This window comes from Talpa occidentalis, unplaced genomic scaffold (assembly GCF_014898055.3).
Source record: "Talpa occidentalis isolate TD23 unplaced genomic scaffold, MPIMG_talOcc4v2.1 talOcc4.8, whole genome shotgun sequence".
Taxonomy (NCBI): Eukaryota; Metazoa; Chordata; class Mammalia; order Eulipotyphla; family Talpidae; genus Talpa; species Talpa occidentalis.
The window spans coordinates 106,773,160-106,797,071 of NW_023605194.1; the positions used below are offsets into that span (position 1 = coordinate 106,773,160).

A 23,912-nucleotide genomic window follows, 5' to 3' on the forward strand; every position below is an offset into this window, starting at 1 on the left:
AGCACTGGGTACAGTCAGAAGTGCTGGAGGGTGAGAGAATTCACCAGAGCAGGGGCAGAACAGGCAGACAGATGAAATACACTGCTGAGGGGAGCAACGGGCAGCAGGAGAGGTCTGCACTCCATGTGGGACCCTTGCCCGGTGGCCGGGGAACGAACTGGCGCTGCAGAGGCTGCGGGCAGCTTTGCAACCAAGTGCTCAACCGCTGCGCCACTGCGGAGGCCCTATAATAGTATGACTTTTAAAAAGAAATAATTGAGCTAGTAAAGGAAAAGATTATCATTTTTCCAACCACAACAAAGAAAATTTGAATGTAATTTTATTGGAAGTACAAATGTCTTTTAACTTTTTTATGCAATTTTTTTTTTCACATAGAAGAAAATACTATGGTATGGAGTTTTTAATGTAGCAATATTAATTATACTTGCAGGGTTTTTGTTCTTACCAAACTCAATTCAAATGCAATTGCTTATACAGAGCTTTGGTTGAATGTATCTGCTCTAACTTGAGTCCTCCTCTTTATTCCTGCTTGTAATATTTATTTTTTTAAAAGATTATTTATTTATGCATACAAGAACTAGGGTACAGGGGAGTGAGAGGATTTACCAGAGATGGAGTGGAGAACAGAACAGGTGGATCGACTGAAATACACTTGAGGGGAGCAGTGGGCTAGCCAGGAGAGGTCTGCCGCTCCAGTTGGGTTAGCTCCCTGGCGGGGATCGATCTTATGCTGCAGTGGCTGCAGATAGCCTTATAGTGCTGAGACTTAACCCTTTGAGCCACCAGGGAAGCCCCTGTAATACCTGTCTTTTTATTTAGCAGTCCTATGTTGAATGCTTTTAAGGTAAGTTCCTCCTTTTGAGGAAATTATAGTCTAGTGATGGAGACAAATAATTGTAATACAGTTAGAATGTTATAAAATCTTGAAGAGAAGAACATGCAAGACATAGGGATAAGAAATGGAGTCATGGAATGAGAAAACAAAAGCTATTAATCAGTCTCTGTTTATCTAACTTTGATTTTCCTCTATATGGCCAGTGCCTTCCTTGGTGGAAATTGTGGTAGCTATGTGCTTGTTTGATCACTTCTCATTCTCCAATTCTTCAGTAGAGCACATTCCTGTGTATGTACTGTGTGATGCTAATAGATGTTCTGTGAAAAACCATTTGGTGGTAAAATAAGTGTGGAAAATGTTGGTTTAAATTTAATTAAATTTATTGGAGGGCCCCTCAATAATTTTTATAACTGTAAAGCTTCTGGATAATTTTTTAGAATATGATTTTGGAAAAGCTGCTGTTACATTAGATGTCAGACAGAAAGTGGAAAAAATATGCATTTATGGAAGAGGTAATTTCTTGTTTCTAGATAAATTTGGATATTTTCACTTCAGTTGATATATATATTTCCTATATTGATTGAATCAAATTACATTATTAGTAGTATTGTGATAATTGTACTCTATTATTCTCTTCAAGTATGTTGCATAAAGTTTAGAAAACAGACCATCTTTGTACCAATGAGGTTATTATTATTATTAATCCATTCATATAATTGAACTTTGCTTTGTCCTTCAAGAGGTCCAAAGAAAATGAAATTGATCTGTATGTAAATACCACTCGATGCAATGTCAGATGAGATAAATTTTCAGTAAATATTTTTCAAATAAATAGATAACATATTTGCAAAGACTCTTTATAACTACTCAGCTGTGTCATACACTGGCTATTTTTTTTCCCACATGTTACCATTTAGACACCCAAACAACCAGGATTTGAGGTGACTCTCAGTCAAGTTCTAGATATAAGAAAAATAAAAATCATTATTAAAAAGGATTTTACTTGCAAAGTATATTAAATAATTACACTTTGCTGCAACTTAATCAACCATTTTTTGGGTAACCTTACTTCTTCCAGCGGAAGTAAGCCAGATTAATTGTAGCATGGTCCAACCGGGATCAATATAGTTTAATACTTCAAACTTTTCATATTGTTAAACCCTTCCCCCTTAGAATGTACTTACAGAAAATTAGTGAATGTAAATTATGACTTTTTTATTGCAAATAAATGAGAATCAATCTGGATCAAAAAGTAGGCTTCAATTTCAATCACCTAGTTTTAGAGCTGCTTGAATTTTATTCATGTATCTGGCAAATGCTGTCAGCATAGGCACTCCACATTGAAATGCTTAGAATTAAATATAATTTTGTGCCTCATAGAAACAGTTGAGCTCTAAGGAGGATCTAAAGATCTTTGAAGCATGAAAGGACTATGGGAGTTGGAGAGGGTACAAATTTTAAATGCACTAACATTTTTAAAGTATTGGAAATCAGCCTAGTTACTTTATCTTATAGTAATACAGTAAAGATATCTGTGATTACAGTTGATTCAAATTTTTGTTATTTTTAAGATTTATTTATTTATGCAAGAGCTGGGAGTGTGAGGAGTTTCACCAGAGACAGAGCAGGAAGCAGAACAGGCAGACAGACCAAAAGCACTGCTGAGGGGAGCAGTGGGCGACACAGGAGAGGTCTGCCACACCATGTGGGTATCTCCCTGGCTGACCAGGAATCGAACCTGTGCTGCAGAGGCTGTGGACAGCTTCACAGAGCTGCACTCAACCCTCTGTGCCACCAGGGAGGCCTGATTCAAATTTTTATAACAGATAATGCTTTTTATAAAATTGAACCACTTGTCTTTCAACAATAGCAAAAACATTAAAAACAAAATAAATTAGAAAAGTGCTGTATTTTAAGTTTTGAAATTAAAATATTTAAGTTGATGGGTTAGTGAACATTGGTCTTTATTCGAATCTAGATGCAGAACTTTCCAGTATTAATCTAAAGTGTTACAACCAGTGAGGAACATAATTTAACTTTAGTTGCAGGATTTATTCTGAAATACAGGCATCCTGTTGATTCACTAGCACACTAGGATTTTGAAAACACAACCTTTTAAGGTAAATTTTGTGGAACTGGCGGTACACCCTGTGGCTTGGCAGTCTCGTCAGAAGGATGATACCATGCTGACTACATAACTGGATCTTTGAACATTATTCTCAAGGGTGGTAAATGCAAAACAAAGTAATATCAACTGGCACTTAATTCTGCAAGTTCCCTGCTGATTGGGGTATTCAGTGAAATGGAACTCTTCCTGACAGGAAGTCAGCCCATGAGTATGGAGACATCTGAAAATAAAGTATGCTTTAATTTGGAATCCTACTGTTTTACAACTAGTCTCTTAAATTTGGAGTTAGGAGGTGTGTTAGCAAAAAGGGGGAATATATGAATGGGAATATCACAGCACAGCAATTTTCTCTGATTTTAATAGAATTGTGAATATGGGTGCATGTCTGTTTCTTAGTTATTGTTCGGTTTTTGCTTCAGTCTTATTTTTCTATTAAAATTTCTCACCGAAGTTAAAATATTACAGCAAGAATAAGTTAAAAGCATAAAGTCTGAGATTGTCTTTGTTTAATAGCAAACACTATGAAGTCTCAACTGTATTTCCATACTCTGTATTCTTTCATGAATTATGGTGTACGATTTAATGAATTTTAGTCAGAGTAATTATATCTTAGAACTCAAATTTTAACTTGCTATTTTAAGTGTTGCCTCAGTTGACTTTGAGGTAAGTAGCTATTAAGTACCTTAATAATAACATAATTTGGGGTAGAACAGTTGTTATGCACATAAATTCCATCCAACCTTTTTATTAGTTGGGCAACTATTTTTAGTCAAGCAAGCTGTCATTTTATAACATGAACATACAGAAGCATGTATTTAAGTATAACAAAATCTAAAATTTGAACTTTGATTTAAACCTGAATGAAGTAAGAATCAAAACTCTAAAAGCTATTTGTTTTTCAAATAGTAAATTCCTCAACTGCTGGAGGTGGGCTCTCTAGAACTGACTGTTTCATTTTCACCATGGATAACAAAAGGAGAAAGGAAAAATGCATTATCAATTACAGCTTCTTAAGAGACTGAGGCAGGAAAATACTGTGATGAATTTTGAATTTTAATGAATATTTACCCTTCTATCACTTACTAATCTAACATTGGGCAAATCACTTCACTTGCTTGAAATTCTTTTTTTTAATTGAGTGAAATGGGTGTAATAATGTTTATATGAGGTTATTTATGTAAAAGGATGTAGAACATTTTTTTAGAGCAAGTACTTTGTAAGCAGAAGTTACTAGTTTGAATTAAAGTATTAACAGCACACAAAATCCATTTTTTAATTTATCCATGCATACAAGAACTGGGGTACAGTCCAGAGGTGCAGGGTGGGGGTTAGGTGATTTACCAGAGACAGAGTTGGGAACAGAACAGGTGGAATGACTGAAATACACTGCTGAGGGGAGCAGCGGGTGAGTCAGGAGAAGTCTGCTGCACCATGTGGGTCACCTCCCTGGCTGGGGAATCGAACTTGTGCTGCAGTGGCTGCGGATAGCTTCATAGTGCTGCATCTTAACCCATTGTGCCAGCAGGGAGGCCCCACAAAATCCATTTTTAAATGCCCCTTTGTGTAAAGTTAATTTGATTTTGTTTAAAGTTAATTTGATTTATTGGCCTCAGAAATTCAGTTAATCATTAGTTTTTGCAGTATCTCTTCCATTATTTTCCATTCCATCTGCAAGTTATGTGCTCAGACTAGTCCAGTTTCTTCTTGAATGATGGACTATTAGAACTAGGAGAGATTTCATAGATGAGTTTTTGGCCTTCCCCATGTAGGCAGAGTTAATGGATAACATGGATATTTTCCATAAGCTTTCAAAGGTGATTCCACTGTTTTCTGTCTAGCTTTAATGGTGTGTCTTTTTGGGGAAACTCAGTTACCAGAATACTAGTGAGGTTGATGTCATTATAAGGATTAGTACTCTAGCTTTTTAAAGGATCTCTTGTGTACCCCAGTGCTTTTAACTTATATTACATTATTTTTAACAAACCTCTTGTGTTATCATAGTTGAGAAAGACTTTTATAACAATCCATTTCACTGATAATCAATTTTCTTTCTGACCAAATACATCAAAACTTTAATAATTGCTGATCATGATTATTCTCAGTTTACGTGCAGTCAGAATGGGGGAGTGAGGAAGATATAGAAGCAGGTGTTATTTGAAAAAAACCTCTGTAAGTATCACAGATTCTGATTCAGCTTATTCCTGGGTAGGGAAATGAACTTTTTTCTCTTCCTGCTGGCATTACCTTTTTCAATACATAAGGACAAACTTACTTTCCTATGAGAGTCTCCAAATTTTTTTTTTTTGTTATGCTTTTTTTTTTTTCCTAGAGGCATGTCTTATTTATTTATTTATTATTTGTTTGTTTGTTTGGTTTATACATGCACTGGGTACAGTCAGAAGCGTGGGAGGGTGAGAGAATTCACCAGAGCCAGAGCGGGGAGCAGAGCAGGCAGAAGGACCGAAGTACACTGCTGAGGGGAGCAGCGGGCGGCAGGAGAGGTCTGCTCACCATGTGGGACCCTCCTTCGGTGGCCGGGGAGCAGCCGGGGATCGAACCGGCTGCAGAGGCTGCAGGCAGCTTCGCAACCCAGTGCTCAACCGCTGCGCCACCGGGGAGGCCCGAGAGTCTCCAAATTTTATCTCCAAGATAAAATGTAATTTACTCTTTCCAATTTCAAACTTCTCAGCTTTATTTCCAAGGTGTCTAATGGCTGTTTTAGTTCTTGAGTATGAAAATGCATAGTAGTACACTGAATACTAGATGAATAGATGAATAGTATATTATTTTTTATGGTAATTGTTCATCTTTTAAAACTTAGTTATTGGAATGCGCCCCCCCCCGGGGGGGATGGGGGCGGGTGGGGGGAAATAGCACAAGGAACTGTGGTGCGGGAACTACAGGACTATACCTGAGGGGAGAAATCAAATACTGTCTAAAAATGAGCAACAATGTAAGAAAAGAAATTTAAAAAATTGTCTATTAGCTCAAGCTCTCACTAGGCATTTAATTAAAACAGCTGTATTACCTTGTGCCTATGGTTTGTCAGATTATTCTTGTTATCAGTAAAAAATTGAGAGCAAATTTAATTTTCGTTTCTTGTTCTTTTTTCATAGTAAAGGTGTGCTGTCCCTTTACCTAAAAATAGTACTCATTTTCTGACTCTTTCAAAATTGTCTCATATTTTATGTCCATTCAAAATGTTTTTGTCTTGTAGTACTGGTTTAATTTGTAATAGTAATATTCTGTTTGCTATAAGTTAAGGAAGATTAAAGGAGGCTGGTCAGTAACAATGAGAAAGTGAAATAATGGAAGAGAATTTTTTTTTTAAAAGATTTTTCTTATCACTCTCTTTATTACTCCTTATTTGGACATTGGCATTGTTAGCATTTCTTTTTTCTCTTTGTAGAAGTTGCACTTTATGATAGCTGCTTGTTATCCATAGCTCAACTGCCCAACTCTGTTTCTTATAGCCTGGTAGGCTTTATACTTAGTAAATTAAGCTGAATTTCTTGAAGATGTAAATAATCATTAACCCAACAAATGGTGCAGACGTTGACTTGCTTAAAACTTTTTCCAGCTCTTATGATAATATACTGACTTTTAAAAACATGTTTTTATTTCTTTGATCTTTTTGAATTCTTTTTAACTGGTTAGTAAAATTTACTTTCTTCAGTTTGCTGTTTATTTATTTTTTCTTAGTGTGATAGTATGAAAAATGGGTTCTCCAACGATAACCTACGTCAAATTGCTGGCACCTATGAAAGTTACATTATTTGGAAAAGGGGTTTTGTGTGATTAAGTTAAGGATATTTAGATGAGGAGGTAATACTGAATTGTGCGGGTGGGCCCTGATAGCCGAGATAGATACCATTATCATCATAAGACAAGGAGCTTTGTTGAGGCTACCAGGAAATGGAAAAGACAAGGAACAGCTTTTTCTGGAGTCTAGAAGGACAGCAGGCAGCTTTGCAAACACCTTCCTTTTGGCTTGGTGAAATTGATTTTGGACTTGTGACTACCAGAACTGTGATACAGTAGATTTCTAGTGTTTTAAGCTACCAAGTTTTTGGCAATTTCTTACAGCAGCCACAGGAAATTAACATATCTATAATGTTTTGAAGATCTTTGTGTGTTCTTAGTACTGTGTCCTTAGTGTTGTGCTTCACCTAACGCTGTTAAATTAATAAGCATTTGAATGTTACACGAAAAATGAGGTATTGTTGAAAATTCAGAGATCCCCTACCTTTAAAATGTTTTGCCATACTTGAGTAGACAACTTTCAATTTGTAAAGTTATTGATCCAGGAAAAAAAGGTAAAATAAGTTAATGTTGCATATGTTTATAGTGGAGCTGAATTTGATAGATACAAAATGTACCACCAGAGGGGTACAGTGTTGATATTTGTTTGATCAGTTCTGAGTTATTTACCCAGCAAAATTAAGTGAGCAAGTACTTCATCATATTACTGTTTCAGTTGTGTTGTAGATTAAAGAATGGCTTATATGATGATGGTTATCTATAGCATAACTTAGAACTTATGCATTTTACTTAGAGTTGATATCAGCTTATATGTCATTAAGCTCATTGATAATATTTGAGAGTTAGATGAGGGTCTGGACTGAAAGGTCTTCCTTTCATCAGGAAAGTCATTAAGCAACTATTATTGGCTATATGTTGTGGTTATAGACAATTGTAACATGTTAGTGTAGTGCACAGTGTATGTATATTGAATAATACAGGTTTCAAATGAGGGCCAATTTTTTAAATAGATGTAACATGAGGTCTGGAGAATTTTATTCTGTAGAAATTAACATTAAATAGCATAAACACAAAAGATGCCTTTTTTGATCCTAATGGAGATACTTTTTCAGGTTATTTTTTTATATAAATCTTTCAACATTGAAATTAAATTCTCACCTTATATTAACAATAAGAATTTACTCCATGAATACATACAGTATCAGTTTAGAATGGTTACCATTCAGAGTAGAAGAATCCAAACGGTTAAGCAGCAGGAGAGTTTTCTGCTTTTAGTTAAAAACTGCTGTTTTCTGTATGCCTTATTTACTACTTGTTTAATTCTTAATGTTGTGTGCTGTGGGATTGGGCATACAAAAGTCACCAGAAAGAGTTCTGCTTTTTACATCTAGAGCTATTACTTGCTGTACAATAATAAAGGCACTATTTTATTAGGTTACTTGTAATTAACTTCAGCACTAGGCATGCATATAAATCATTTGTAATCTGTTTTCTTTAGATTTTTATTCTTTTAAACTGGTTTAACATACTTGCTTTCTGTTATCTTTTTACATATGAATTGAGATTATAATTGCTTTTTGGAATTAGGCTGTCAGAAACCAACATATATGTAAATTCAAGAAATGATTGAGCCAAGCTAATGAATTTTATATAACATTTTATTTTGATTTGTTACTGTAGTATTTGTTTGGATATGAAACTTAGTAAATAACCATTCTATCAAGTTGAAAAGTGTTTAGACATTCAGAAAGTTAAAATGGTAATGTTAATTAGGAAATAATTATGCTTTTTTTGTTTTTCAAAATCCTGACAAAACAATGAAGTGAGATTGCTTTCAATTCCTGTCAATTTATAGAAATTATTTTAATTTTTAATATTTGAACCTTCATATATTTCCCGTAATATCCAATAAATGACATTCATAGATTGACTCATAATTTATATTATTTTATCCATATAATTTTTTATTACTATTAGATTAAAATGGAATAAAAATGAAATAGAGGCAGACTGGATTAAAAAAAGAATAACTTGTCTGAGCTTAACAGACTATAATATTCAAAAAATATTAGAAAACAGAACTTTGTTTCTAAAATACCTTTATGTCATAAATGTTTGCAGTGATCTGTAGAAAGAATTTAGCAGTAGAACATAATTTCATTCTTTCTAATGATAAAAATCTTGATTTTTTTTTTTTTAAGAAAAGTTTTAGGTATATTGAGGTAGGGGCATGAAGAATGCTGTTTGCATCCCGTGTCCTGCAAGCAGTGCTTTTAAAAATAATTTAGCTGGTAAATACGTTTTATTATAGCTGAGTACATTAGATCACTCAGAAAACTTTTAAAAATAATTAGCTGTTTTATATAGTTTTAATGGAAGTCTTTCATGTTTCCTCTCCAGCAGTCTCTAATGAATACTCCCTGTAATTTCAGTACAGGCTTTGAGATTCCCTAAAGACTTGACTTCAGACCTCAAAGGGTAGCAATTGCCATATGTCTGGAGAACTGGAGTTGCCAAACAGACTGACCATGTACTAATAGGACACATTTATATAGCTCCTGGATGTGAAGCCCTGATATAAACTTAATGATGATCATCTGTTAAGAGCTTATAGCTGGAAGGGACGAGAGCAACTTTTGTCACCTTTATTGAAATCAAGCCTTCTATTTTTGAGTAGTGATAGTTTCTGACTAAATTGATATTTGTTTGGAAGTTATTCAAAGGATTGTTATTGGAGAATTCCTGAAAAAGTCTGAAAACAGATTTTTAAAGACATTTGCAAATATATTTTAATATATGCTTAAATATAGTAACAGCAAAGGATTGTTGTCTTTTTGATTATTTACAAATAAATTAAAACAATATGGTAATTACACAGTTGCATAGTTATCTCAATCATTTGGATTTTTAAATTCCTGGTCTTTATTTTGTAGCAAGCCCGTAGTTATTCTCTCAATATTTAAATCCTTACATATAGTACAGATTGAATAATATGTGTTAAGCAGTTTAAAAAACTATTTGTTAATCCAGCTTTAAAATAGAATTTCTTTTCTCTTTTTTCTTAATCCTGTAAGGGTGTGTGTGTACGTACGTTTCTTTATAAACTGAGCACGATATTTGTACATACTAAATATATACATTTTGGTCGTTTATATTCACAAAATAAATGAAACCAAAATTGTGCAAAAGGCAGCATTTTAATTTGCTGTTTCATGTAATGATTTGTATTACCTCTTAAAGAGACAATGGGGTAAAAGCTGTCCTTTCCTATTATGCTATATTCTTTTCAGGGTATGTGGTTACTTGAGTTTGTGTTAGATGTGCTGTTGAGAGAGTGCTGACACAAAGTACAAACACTGTTGAGAAGTTCTTGATAGTTTACTTTGAGCACTTAAGATTACTGTATCTTTACTATGAACAAGTTTTCTCTACTTCTGACCTTTAGTCTTACGTGGTTCTCAATTTTGTGTTTAATTTATCCCCCTACTCATTTTCGCTCTCATCTGTGGCCTCCTCCCTAAACCCCTAATAGTGTTTCTGTTACCTGTTAGGAAATTGATAGTACAATAAATTGTATCAGACCGACTTATTTTATAAAGACTTAGAAAGCTAACATCTTAATATATATATATTGACGCTCATTGAAGAGCACAAACGTTTTTATATTTTTTACTAAGGAAAATAAAGTATTTTGATATGAGTTAAAGTTTCTGTTCAATATTTCTTCATTTCTTTCTTTAAAACATGTTTGTATCCCAAGATCAGTACTTAGAAAGGAGACTATTTTTCTGTTAATAGCAGTAAAGTTAATTTCCTTTGGTATGAAGTAGGATTCTAGCTTTAAAAAAAAAAACAAAACACCAAAATCCTTATGATGCATTTATATTTTCATTTTGAGATCATTATTTATAAAACCTAAATGTTTATTTTCTTAGAGTTATTTCACAATTATTTTGAAATACCTATTATTCAGTTAGAAAATATTTATGAATTAGAATTTTTCTGTTCTCTCTTAATTTAGTGCATTTTAATATAAATTTTATTCTTATTAAAGAAAACACTTAAATTTTTTTACAGATCTAATAACACTACAAAATTTAAACTGATAATTCCCTATTTCAGTTCTCCCTTTCCCCCTTGACTCTTACTTTCCTGAAGGAACCACATGCAGTTCTTTCAGTTACTTATTCTGATTTCCTTCGTGTTTCTAAAAAGTGCACTTGAGTAGCTGTTTCTTGATTTTTGTGTTTTAGACATTACCTAATGTCCTCCATGGAAGACGGTCATTGAGTACTTCTAACCTCCCTTTCAGTGTCACAAGCTTTTTTGCTTCCAGTATGGTCACCTTGTTATGTTGAAACCGTACTTAGGGTTATGTTACTGTGATGATGTTAAGTATTTGCAGTGGACCATGCTTACCTGCCTCCCTCTCTGTCTGTCTGCCTTCCATGTGTTTTTCACACTTTGATTTTTTCTCCTGGAATTAATGTTTTTTTCCTTTGGTTTATTTGCATTTCTGTGCACTCACAAAAATTTATTTCTAAATTTTCTGTCAGAATCATAAAGCTACCAATATCATTTAAAAAAAAAAAAACCTGCTATCTATTGGTGTGGTTATTTTTGTTGAAGATAAAGTCTTGGAATTCTCCGTTTTCCTGTTCTGCTCTGGATTGGTTACTCTTTGGGTCTAAGAAAGCTGTCATCTTGGCAGGATTCTTCCATTCACCTAGAATTTTCCTCTTCTCTCTTTTAAACAGCAATACCTATTTTCTGTATCCCAAATGGCCTTCTTTTTTTGAGAGACACACTAATTCAACATTTGTCAATCACTTACCATATATGTGCCAGTCACTGCTTTAATATAGGAAATACAGTAATGCATTAAACTATAGGTAAATAAAGCAGGGTAATGAATAAAACAATAACCCTGCCTTGATTTCATTACATGAGATTTTAAATTTCTGATAGCATTAATTCTACTTTTCTTGTCTCCTTGTCCCCCACACACTTCACAAAAGAAATCTGGTCGTACTCAGTATGCCAAGAGAAAAATTCAAGCATAACAGGGATGGAGGATGATATTAGGATATCTGTTAATTTTGATGAGGCACATCATTATTTCTTGAGAATGAATGCATGAGGGGTCAAAGTTTTCAGTCCTCGCTTGTATGAAAAAATTTATTAACAAACCTTTAAACTTGATTTATAGCTTGTTTGGCTATTAGTATTGGAGATTGAAAATTACTGTCCAAGTTGTTTTCTTCTTGGTAGCTTTTAGTATTTTTCTGATTTTAAAAATTGTTATTACTGAATTATGCCATGATATGGAAAGATCTTTTAAAATTCATTGTCTTTGCTATTTTATGTAGACCATTTTAGTCTAAGAAAGCATATATTTTTGTTTGGAAAAATTTTCTTGAATTATTTCTATAGAAGTTTAATTTGTTTTTCTCATTTAGTTAGACAAACTGGATTAATTTTCTAATTTTCAAAAAAATTGTCTAATTTTCATCTGTTTTATTTAATCTTTTATACTCTAAGCCTTTCTCAGCATCTTCCAAAATTTTTTATTTGATGTATTTAATTTCTTTTTTATTTTTAAAAAGATTTTATTAATTTATTTTTGCATGGAAGAACTGGGATGTAGGCCAGGCCAAAGGTATGGGGGGTTGATGAGACACTTCACCAGAGACAGAGTGGTGAGTAGAATAGGCGGATCTACTGAAATGCACTGCTAAGGGGAGCAGGGAGCAAGACAGGAAAGGTCTGCTGTACCATATGTGGATTAACTCCCAGGCCTGGGATCAGACTCAGGACATAGAGGTGATAGTGCTGAGACTTAACCCCTGAACCACCAGGAAGGCCCTAATTTCTTTTTAAAATAATTATTTGGTATTTATTCTTTTAATTGTGCTAACATTAGGATTATCCCAATCAGATATTGCCACCTTAGGATACCTGCTACCAAATCTCCCATAGTCCACCACCATAGTCCGTTGTGCTTTTTCCCCTCTAAGTTCCTACCGCTCTGATACATTTAATTTCTAAGAGCATTTTCTAAGACTTTTTTTTTTTAGATCTGCGTGTCAACTTGATAGGGTCATGAGATGCCCAGAAATTTGGTCAGATATTCTGTGTTTTCCTGTGAGGGTGTTCTGGATTAGGTTGATATTTAAGTCAGTAGATTGGGTGTAGTAGATTGGGTGTAGTACAGGTGGACTTCATATAGTCCGTTCCAGGTGTAACTAGTGTAAAAAGGCAGACTGTCTTTAAGTAAGAGAGGATTCTACCTGTTTGACTCAAGCCTTAGAACAGGACATTAGCTTTTTCCTGCTTTTAAACCAGAACAGAATCAATGGCTCTTTCTAGGTTTTGAGTCTCTTGACCTTCAGATGGAAACTACACCATTGGTTCTCCAGTTTCTTATGCTTTTTACTTGGAGTAGGACTATGCTGTCAGCTCTCCTACATCTCCAGCTGCAGCCTTACTCACAGATCTTAGTATGTGTCAACTGCCATAATTGTGTGAACCAGTTTCTTAAAAAATATGTATCTTCATCGTATTGATTTTGTTTCTCCGGAGAAATCTTATACATAGTCAAAGATATACCAATAAATAAAACAATATCCCTGTGCTGATTTTTTTGCATAAAAGCTTTTCTTTCTGATGGTATTAATTATGCTTTAATCTTCTTCTCCCTGCTGTTTTAACTTTATTATCTGTTTTCTGTGAATCTTTTTCCCCTCTGCGGGTTCCTTTGGTGTCTGTCATTCACATATTCCTCTAATGACTGGTGACTCTTGCTGTCTATTCATATGTTAGTGTAATGAACAAAAAACCCTTTGGACCTATATATATGCCAGACTCTTAATTTTAATCATGGTCTCTCTTTTTTTTTTTTTTTTTGAGAATAAACTTCTCTGATATTCCTTGGAGTTTCATAGGTTAGTAAGTATACTTTCAGTTTCGTTTTTTTCTTTCTTTCTTTACACAGTACTTTTTCAGTGTCCAGAAATTTCTTCCTCTAAAGAATAAAATTCCCATCTTTTATCATGGTGGGGATGGTATGCAATATGGGCAGAGGATCTGAGATTTTGTGTGTTCTACATATCTTTCACCCATACAAACTATTTTCATACCTGTCCTTCCACAGTCCTCATAGTTGCTCTGTGCTTTCAGTTTTTGACACTGGATTCTTTCTAGGATTCTTCAGCAATCATTTCTGTGTTTCTTCAACTTGATTTCCCTCCAGATTATAGGGAAAAAATTTATTCGCCTTCATGTAATGTCTTTTTTATCACCTTCTATTTAATCTGACACCCCTCATTTTATACTTTTTTTTTTTGGTTAAGATTAAAGATAGTTTACTGGTTATTTAGCCTATTAGAATAAAAAGTCGATACTACATTTAATGTTGACATTGATGATTTGGCCCAAAAAAGTAAATAAATAAAAGATGGCAGAATAGAGTATATATAGTTTGTCTAGGTATTTGTGGCTCAGTTTTCATTTTAGAACATGATAATATTTGGGAATTGCTTTTAAAAGTTTGTATATGCATGTAGTGCATTCAAGACTAAAATATGTTGTAGGAAATTATCAAATTTATAGAAAACTCAATTTTGTGTTAAAGAAGTTAGAGTTATATTAATATAAACTATTATATATAGAACATTAAGCAGTAATCATTTTTATCTACATTTATTTGTTGGCAATGGAGAAGAATAGATATAACCTGGTTGATGAAGTCAGTTTTTAACCCCAACACTAAAAAGATTGGCTACTCAAAAGCCTCTAGTTGAAATTTGATAGAAGTCTGTTTATTTAAGAGATTTCATGAATATATACTGTGTTGTCTTATGACTTAAGGGCATTAGTAAGCTAAGAATATATTTGACTACTCAACAATTATAAGCTTCGGAAGTGATAGTCAATTAAATACAGCCTAGTACAGGTATGAAATTATTGACTCTGTTGTTTGTTTTGAGTCCTTCCTCTCCAAAGTGCTGAAATGTGTTTTGAAATTACTTAGTTGCATTAGTGGTTGAATTTGAGGCTTTTAACGTGTTTTTCACCAATACCTCTGGGAAAAGAATAACCAAGACCTTTAAACATACCATGCATTTTGCATCACTATATAATTGTAAATACTATGATGAAATATTGAAATGATCATGAAAGATGATAAACCATTAAGCTTTTCTTTCAACTATTAAAACTTAGTAAAGGTTATATTGAGCTGTGGTTTATGAAATTGTTTATACTAACACCTTCTTTGATAATTTTCTCAGAAGTAGAGAAAAATGCTTTAAGATGATATGATCAATTCTTTTTTCAGTTTTGGCGGCTTCCTTAAGGATTATAGAAAATGTTTCAGTTTGGAGAAAATTTGTTGACTGCGTGATAGTTAGGTTTACTAAAAAGATTTTCTGTTCTCATGGTCTTCAAATTCTTTTTATCTGGGTTATTCCTTTCAGTATATTTCAGTGTATACCTTTCAGCGTATTTATGTATCTGGTGTGTGACATTTTATTAAATGTTAATAATTTATAGTTGGAATGGATAATGGACAAAATTCAATATACATGAGAATTATGAGAATTTTATAATAGTATCGAAAGTGTAAGATTTAACTTTTCATGTCATTTTCCATTTTGTCTGTTTTATTAATTTAACTAGTGAAAAACATTTTATTCTGAGTGATTAGATAGCAGTTAGTGTAATTTAGCACATATGGGTTTATAGATGATTGGAAAACAAGACTCCTAATGTATAAGTAATAGTAAATTTGCCCTGAGATTTTATAGAAAATGGGACTTTTCTACTTCCTTATGTCCCTTCATGTGTAATTTGGTTTTATTGTAAAAGGAGAAAATATTTTGTATGACATACCAAGTTAAGTTCATTCTTAAAAGTGTTTAGGTGGTAAATTTTCTGTAGTTACTCTAATTTTCTATCTGACCTACATCATGTTGTTTAAAGTTTTGTGAAATTTAAATGTAACACATTTCATAATTTTACATTTCATATGTAAGTCAGTTTTTCTATATAAATGAGAATAAAAACAATGTAAACTATCTACTTAAAATTTGAGTCTCTGTTGTTATCTGTTTTATCCATGTGTAGTTTAGAGTTTTGTATAACAGATAATAAAAACCACCTGTTGCAGTTTTTGATCACATAAAGTCGATTGAGAAAAATAGTAATAAATGCTTTTTAAGACAAAAATGTCTGATCTAACGAAATATATAGAAGAGAGCCTCTTGCCTTTCTTCCTGATTTCTTTTTTACTAGCATAAAAAGTAACTTTCAAACTTTCTTCTTACTGAAGTTAGTTTTCACTTTAAGATTTTCCTTCAAATAAGTGATCTGAGTGAAAACTCAGTCAGTTTAAGGTCTTGTGTCCTTACACACTTGTGCTATATCGGATTTCCAAGTAATGTGCGAGGCTGATGTGCTGTGATGTCAGTAGCCATGGAGTGAGTGTGTGCGGCTGCTCCTGGACTGTTGCATCCCTTGAGGCGTCATAGTCTCTTCTGATTCTCTGCTATCTCTGAGCATGGGTCACAGCTGTGTTCTCATCCCCCAAAGCCTCAGCTATTTGTCCATCTTTCTAGGATAATTTTCTGACTTTTCCTGTGTTATGAACTACTATGAGGCTCTTTTAGGTTCACCTGCTGTTATATCTGTTCTGTTCCTGCACATTGTTAGGGTTAGGACTTATCTGTGAGACTCGGTGTCTCCTGCTGTGCTTGGGAACTAAGTTGTGGGACCTTTTGTAGCAAGAACAAAAAATTTACCTGAGGTTTCTGCTCTTCTTCTCTGTTCCTTTTCTTAAATCTGAGAGTGGAGGGTGCGACACATGTTCTTTGAGGGATATATGCTTATTTTGAATTTGACTGCTTTCCTTCTACTGCATGGTATTTCATTTTACTGGAAGGAAAAGGATTTTAAATTAAAAAGGTATTTCTGTTTACCCCTAACTTGGTTTGCCTAGTGAAAAAATGTGTGATCTCTATTTTGTTGTTTCAGTTTAGGTGGATTGTGACTTTTGAGAAATTGTATATTGCAGACCTATTTAAGTGACTACTTTTTTAAAATTGTTAGAGTATCATAAATTAATACAGACTGAAGAAATTTTCTCAGGGGATGTCTTAGACCTAGATATTTGAAGTGATCTGCCCAAGTATATACTTTGTTAGAATCAGTTTGAGAAAGTAGTTTTCATGATTTCTTGTTTATTATTGAAACATTGCTTTATCCTTTCTTGCATATCTCATCAATTACTACTCTCATATGTCTGACTTTATATCTAATTTTCATTCTGTGATGTAGTGAAATTCTACTATTGTTAGTAGCTGTTTTGTTAGTATGTTCTTACTAAGATTATTCATGAAATAGAACCAAATGACAAAATTAAGCCTTTGGCAGCCATTGTAGTCCCAAGAGTTACTTAGGTTTTCCAACATGCAAAGGAAAGTAGAACAAAATTGGGGGTAAAAAGAAAACAGAAGGCAAAGGAAGGAGATGCTGAAAAAAATTAAGAATTTGGAATGAAACAAAGCAGTCATGCAGTCATCAGGGGTGAAATTAGATTAAAGGTATTTCATCAGGGCCTCCCCGGTGGCGCAGCAGTTGAGTGCTGGGTTGCGAAGCTGACCGCAGCCTCTTCAGCGCCAGTTCGATCCCCGGCTGCTCCCCGGCCACCAGAGGAGGGTCCCACATGGCGCGCAGACCTCTCCTGCCGCCTGCTGCTCCCCTCAGCAGTGTCCTTCTGCCTGCTCTGCTCTGCTCCCTGCTCTGGCTCTGGTGAGTTCTCTCACCCTCCCGCACTTCTGACTGTACCCAGTGCTTGTATAAATAAATAAATAAATAAATCTTAAAAGAAAAATAAAGGTATTTCATCAAAAAGTATTACTGTGGCTTATGGTGAGCTATGTCTTACCCCAGTGTGGTCTTTTCAGCTTTATAAAAGAACAAAAACATTATCAGTTGGGGGATATATGTAGATAGGGCTCCTTAGTTTTAAGGAGCATAAAATTATTTATTTCCAGATTAAAAAAAAAAAGTTTATATGTAGACAAACACATTTATTGGCTTTTCTTAAATCTAGCCACATTTAAATCCATCAGGCCTAGCTGCTTTGGATTAACACTTAGTTATTTTTTGAGATGAGGATTTTTTTTCTTTTACTTTGAGATGACTTTAAAAAGTAATGTTTGCATACTCTACTGGTTAGTTTCCTTCGTTGACTTTTAAATGGAAAGCTTATACATAAGGAATATAGTGAATAGGTTTATATAATCTTTTGGTAATTAATATATCCTCTTTTTGTAACAGTACACCTTTTTAACTGGAAAGTGATCTAGCCAGATTCACTGGTCTTGTACATTAATCAGTTTTTGTGGTAGAATGTGCTTTAAGCTATTCTGTGTTTTTTTTCTCATTTGGGTTAATACAGCTCTGTTTTTAAAGAAACTATATGAAAAACCTCTGTCCATGGTTGTCTTTGCTGCCTTTCTTTCAACTTCAACTCTTTCAGTTAATTTGGAGTTTAATGATGTAGGGAAAAAAGTACATACATATATACAGAGGCTCATTTAGTTTATATAAAATCAAATTATTGCTAACTTATTTCCTTTTTAAATGCAAGCTATTTATATGTTCCTAGGCCTATATTGAGTAGGTAAACATATTTAAAAAACCAACTTTTTCTTTAAGAGATAAGATTTGAAATTTATATGGGTGTTTTTTTATAATTATTGTTTTAAATTTAACTACTGCTTGAAATTTGTTCAGCTATTTTTGCTTTTTTATTTTAGGAGTGGCAGAATTCTATTCAGAAGAATGCAGGACTTGCTTTTATTGAACTTGTCAATGAAGGAAGGTAAACTATTTTATTCATCTATTCCTTTCTCTTGTATTTGTGCCATTGTAATTGATATTTTCTGGGTGCTGTAGTTACTTTTTTTTGCAGCTTATAATGTAGTAAAGCTCAAATTGAATATTAAAAATATGTCTATACTCCACCAGCAATGCAGGAGAGTTCCTTTTTCTCCACAACCTCGCCAACATTTGTTGTTGCTATTTTTTTTAATATGTGCCATTCTCACTGGTGTGAGATGGTATCTCATGGTAGTTTTGATTTGCATTTCCCTGATTACTAGTGATGTTGAACATTTTCTCATATGCCTGTTGGCCATTTGCATTTCCTCTTCAGAGAAGTTTCTTTTTAGCTCTTCTGCCCATTTTTTGACTGGATTATTTTCTTTGTTTTTGTTGAGCCTCATCAGCTCTTTGTAGATTTTTGTGATCAGTCCTTTATCATTAGTGTTATGTGCAAAAATGTTCTCCCAGTTGGTGGGGTTTCTCTTTGTTTTTGTTATTGTCTCTTTTGCTGTGCAGAAGCTAAAGGAGGGCTTGGGGTCAAAATAAGGGGGTTGTAATTATATGGGGAATATAAAAATAAAATTTAAATAAAAAGTTTAAAAAAGTTAAAAAAATGTCTATAATTATATTTCCTTTATGGTTAAATGCTTATGATAAAGTTCTGGTCTTTAGTTTTCCATAAGTTAGACTTGAGTTTGACGAAAGTAAGCTGGTGATTCTTTTAGCAAATGGAAGATAATTATTTGGGCTTCCTATAAAGTTCTATTATATTTGTAGACCCAGTTATTAAAGTAAGGTTTTTATATTATCTCTCTTAGTCACAATCCTGTCTTAAAATTGGGGACAAATTTAGTTTTCTGTTGTAATATGAGAAATTGTAGAGGGGGAGAAAGTTGGTAAGAGTTACATTTAAAGAGTAGAGCGAGAAGAATTCAATGGAAGGAAATTCATTAACAGAGAATGAAAACCAAAGACAAGACAGAAATAAAAAAGATATACGAGAGAAAATAGATTTAGGATAGTTAAAGAATTAAAAGTAAAATAAGGACCTGATGAGTGTACCACTTACTGTCTGTTTGTGGCAGTTGATTTTGGATTAATTGAATTTAAGACCTAAGGTATAGAGTAAAAAATATGATTGGCTTCCATTGTAAATGGCATTCTATACACAATTACTGTTTCGGAATGTTTCTTCAGTGTTCTGGCCAGTGCTGGGAGACTCACTTTATCATTGCAAAAATGATTTGAACTGGGAATATAGCCTCTTTTGTTTATGTTTCGAAAAATGTAACAAAGGGTCTTGATAACTTTGTTTGATATTACATACCACTAAAATTCTTAACTCAGTAAATAATGATAGGTGCTCACAAACAAGTATTGCAAACAAAATAAACCTGTAATTATAATGCTTTATGCTAATTTCTGTCCTAGAAGTATTTGATTACAGGTTATTAAGGAAGGATTGAGAAAAAAAGAGAAAGGTTTCATAATTTAGTATGGGAAAATTAGGCAAAATTTCCTCAGGGACCATGATTGTTGAGATGTATTTTCAAGGATGTGTAGGATTATTCATCTAGACATTAGAAAATTGGGGATTATGGATAAATTGGGGGATGTGTGTGAAAGGCAATCTAAATACAGGGAATGGAATATTTGAATAATTTGTAATGTGGGAAGAGGTGTGTGTGTATGTGTATGATATTCACATGTGTGTGTTTAGTTGTATTAGAATTATAGAATTGGGCATCTGGATCATAAAATAGCTAAGCTGGCATATTGGAATTTTTATCTGAAGACACCACGAAGCCATTGTTATTTGGGTTTTGTAATGATACCTGGCAGAAATGTTTAGGATAGATCGAAGAAAAAAAAAGAGCAGTAGCAAGGCTATTGCGGTGGTCCATATGAGAAACATCTAAATTGTAGTTTGGAGTCTATTAAGTGATATGCAGTCAATGAATATTTCTCACTAAGCGGATGACTAATTTTTGTTTTATCTTTAGCAAAAATTTCAGTACGTTTATTCATTAAAAAAAAAAAAGCAAACCCAAACCAAAAACGAATAGCTAAAAACCTCTTAGTTGAATTTCCATCCTGGAAGTGTTGGATGTTTTTTGACATTTATATATAGAAAAGGAGGTGGGGAGATCTGAGGCATCTCGGATGGGTGGGGGAAGGGTGAGATAAAGGGGTGAGCGTAATGGACTATGGCGTAGGACCATGGGTGCTTTGGTGATAGAAGATCGATAATGACCACACCTGAGAGTAGAGATCCTATGCTGTCAAAAAATTAATAAGGTTGTAAAACAGTGGCACTTCATTAAAAAAAAAAAAAATTCTGGAGCCCATGCAACTAAAAAAAAGGAAAAAGAGATGGCAAGAATTGATCAAATTTATATTTGTTTTGTATAATGTGATTAACAGGGTTAATCAGGTTAAGCAAAAAATCTGATTCAGATTTTCTATAATTTATAGAACTTGTTTAAAGAAAATTCTTACTCATTTTAAATGAAAATTTGCTATAAAAGTTGATTTTGATTAGTGTAGGTTTCACTAAATATAAATATCCTTAATTATGTATGCTCTTGTTACATGTAATAGGTAAGGCTATTTGCAAGTACATCCTCTTCTATGAGCTTCCATTTCCTTATTTATTTGTTCAGTCATTGTTTATTACTATGTGCTGTGAATTGTCCTTAATGCTGGGGCTATAGCAATAAACAAAACAATCATTTTTCATGAGTCTTACATATAGTCATTGATGCCTTTGATGTTTTATTGTTTGTGTATAGGAAAATAGTTGACTTTTATATAGTAATCTTGTATCCTACAAACTTGGTATAATTCCTTATTTGTTCTAGCATTTTTTGTTGTTGTTGATTCTTTCAGGTTTCCCACATACAGTTATGTCACTTGTGAACTAATATAGTTTTATGTCTTGCTTTTCCATTTCTGTCTTTTATTTCATTTTCTTAATTTTTTTTAAAAAGATTTATTTATGCATACAAGAGCTGGGATACAGGCCAGAGGTGCAGGAGTGGGAAGCAGAACAGGCAGACTGACTGAAATACTCTGCTGAGGGGAGCAGCAGGTGAGACAGGAGAGGTCTGCTGAGCCATGTGTGTTGCTCCCTGGCGGGCTGGGGATCAAACTTGTGCTGCAGAGGCTGCGGTTTGCTTCATAGTGCGTTGCTTAACCCCTTGTGCCACCAGGGAGGCCCCATTTTCTTAATTCTTTAGCTAGAACTTTTGGTATGAGTTTGAAAAGGAGCTGTAAGAGGGAAAATCCTTGTTTTGTACCTGCTGTTAGGAAGGTAGTATTTCAAGTTGTTTACCATTGAGTATGCTACTTGCTACAGGTTTTTCGGTGAATATTCTTTATAATGTTGAGAAATTTCCCTTCTATTTTCAATTTTCTGAGAATTTTTTTGATCATGGATTTTAGATTTTGTGTAGTGCATTTTTTCCTCTGTTGATGTGATCGTGTGATTTTTATTTTTAGTTTGTTGATGTGATGGATTGTATTAATTGGTTTTATGATATTTCTTCAGCTTTTTTGCTACTGGGATAATTCTTTCTTGGTTGTGGTATATAATTTTTTAAATGATTGTTTAATTAAATTTTGTTTGTTGATTGTTAAAAGCTACGTGCTTGGACTTAATTGCAGAATTTGTTGAAGCGTGGTTCTGTTAATGTTGGTGTTAAACTTTAAGAATTCTTTGTTTTTTTTTTTTTTGGTTGGCTTTTTAGGGGTCACCTGTCTTTCTCTACATCTTCAAAGTGAGCCAATTATTGACCAGAAATCTTGGTGAAAGCTTTGACCATGCTAGTGAATCTATTATTTGATGAACACATTCAAATTTGAAACAGTTTTAATGTCTGTCCTTAGCTTTTCCCTACATCAGTCTTTTTCAAGCCTGCACTTTATGTACACTCAAAGGCCCAGAAAACCACAGACATGTGGAATCTTATTATCTCATATTTTACATTAAGGAATTTCTGTGTTTTATTAAGAAATGAATTCATGTTACTCTCAAATATCCTTTCCAGGAGGACTGATTGTTATTTTTTCTTATTGCAGAAACAATTGAATAACTTGTTTTTATATCAACTGTGATCATAAGTTTTAAAATCACCCCTTTCTGCTTTCTTACCTATGCTTACTTTATTTTCTGAGTTTGCTAGCTTCCTGTGGTCAGAAAACATTCTCTCCTTCATTGTTTAGCCTATAGAAAGTACTTCGCCTTTGTCATTTAAATGAATGTTTATAATAAACAGTTGTGGAAATAATACTAACATTTGTTAGTGAAATATTGTAGGTGATATTTGAAATTTTGTATTATCTCTTTAGAAGGTAGAATATAGTTTAAAGGAACAATTTAGAGATTTGTTTTTTTTTTTACTTGGTGCATTTGGCTTCCCTTTCATAAATATTCACTACGTTGAGGTTAAATGAGTTTATGTAGGAATGGATGTATTTGTGAAGTAGTTTGGAATGTTCCGCTACTGGACTTAATCCCAGGGGCAAGAAGAATAAGTAATAAGGGATTTTCTTTCAACTGCAGAAACCAACCTTTTCTTTTTTTCTTGTTATGTAAGCCTGACCTGCCTTGACCTCATTTATGGAGTAGCTGCTATAAATTTGGTCCTTGATTAATGTTTTATTAGTGTAAATAACATGAAGACCTTTACAGACTGAGACTACAGCATAAGGTTTATCAGACTTGATGGGTATCATTAGCAAATCAATTACTTAGGTCAGACATAAGTAATTGTTGTTCAGTAGAAATCTTTCTCTTACCTGTTAAATTTATAAGATACCTTCTTTATAAATACATTGTTTTGATAGTATTTAATTCAATTATTGATATTTTTCATGTAAACATACCATTTTAAGTATTTTTTTTTCCCTAGGAATAAAGTAATGAGTAATCACTGACATTACCTAAGGGTATTTCTTTAACAGATTTTACCAAAAGAAAATATATATGCTTATCATGAAATGTTCAAATTTAAAAAATTAAATTTCTACATTTTGTGAACAAGAACGTTATTACAGAATCATGAATTTTGTTCATGGATGTTTCATGATACATTGAATCATATCATCAGCATCATCTCTGTTTACTTTTTAAATATGCAAGTAATTGATATAAAAGAGTTTCATTCTTTCTGAAAGGTATAACTTTCTTTTAGAAAATTGGTGATGCTGTGACACCCCATAAATAGGAAATAGTAAAGTCAGTTATCACCTTGCCTTTTTCCTTCTTACAAAGTCTAAGGGTTCAGTGTTACAATA

General features: G+C 33.4%; 1 protein-coding gene across 4 annotated transcripts in view; it reads left to right on the forward strand.

Moving 5' to 3' along the window:
• The window catches only part of LRBA (LPS responsive beige-like anchor protein), a 493,454-nt gene that overhangs the window by 136,769 nt on the left and 332,773 nt on the right, over positions 1–23,912 (forward strand). For all 4 annotated transcript variants that reach the window (XM_037497443.2, XM_037497442.2, XM_037497444.2 and 1 more), the window contains one exon: positions 18,548–18,612. In XM_037497443.2, coding sequence (XP_037353340.1) covers positions 18,548–18,612 — 65 coding nt within the window. The remainder of the gene's footprint in view (positions 1–18,547; positions 18,613–23,912) is intronic.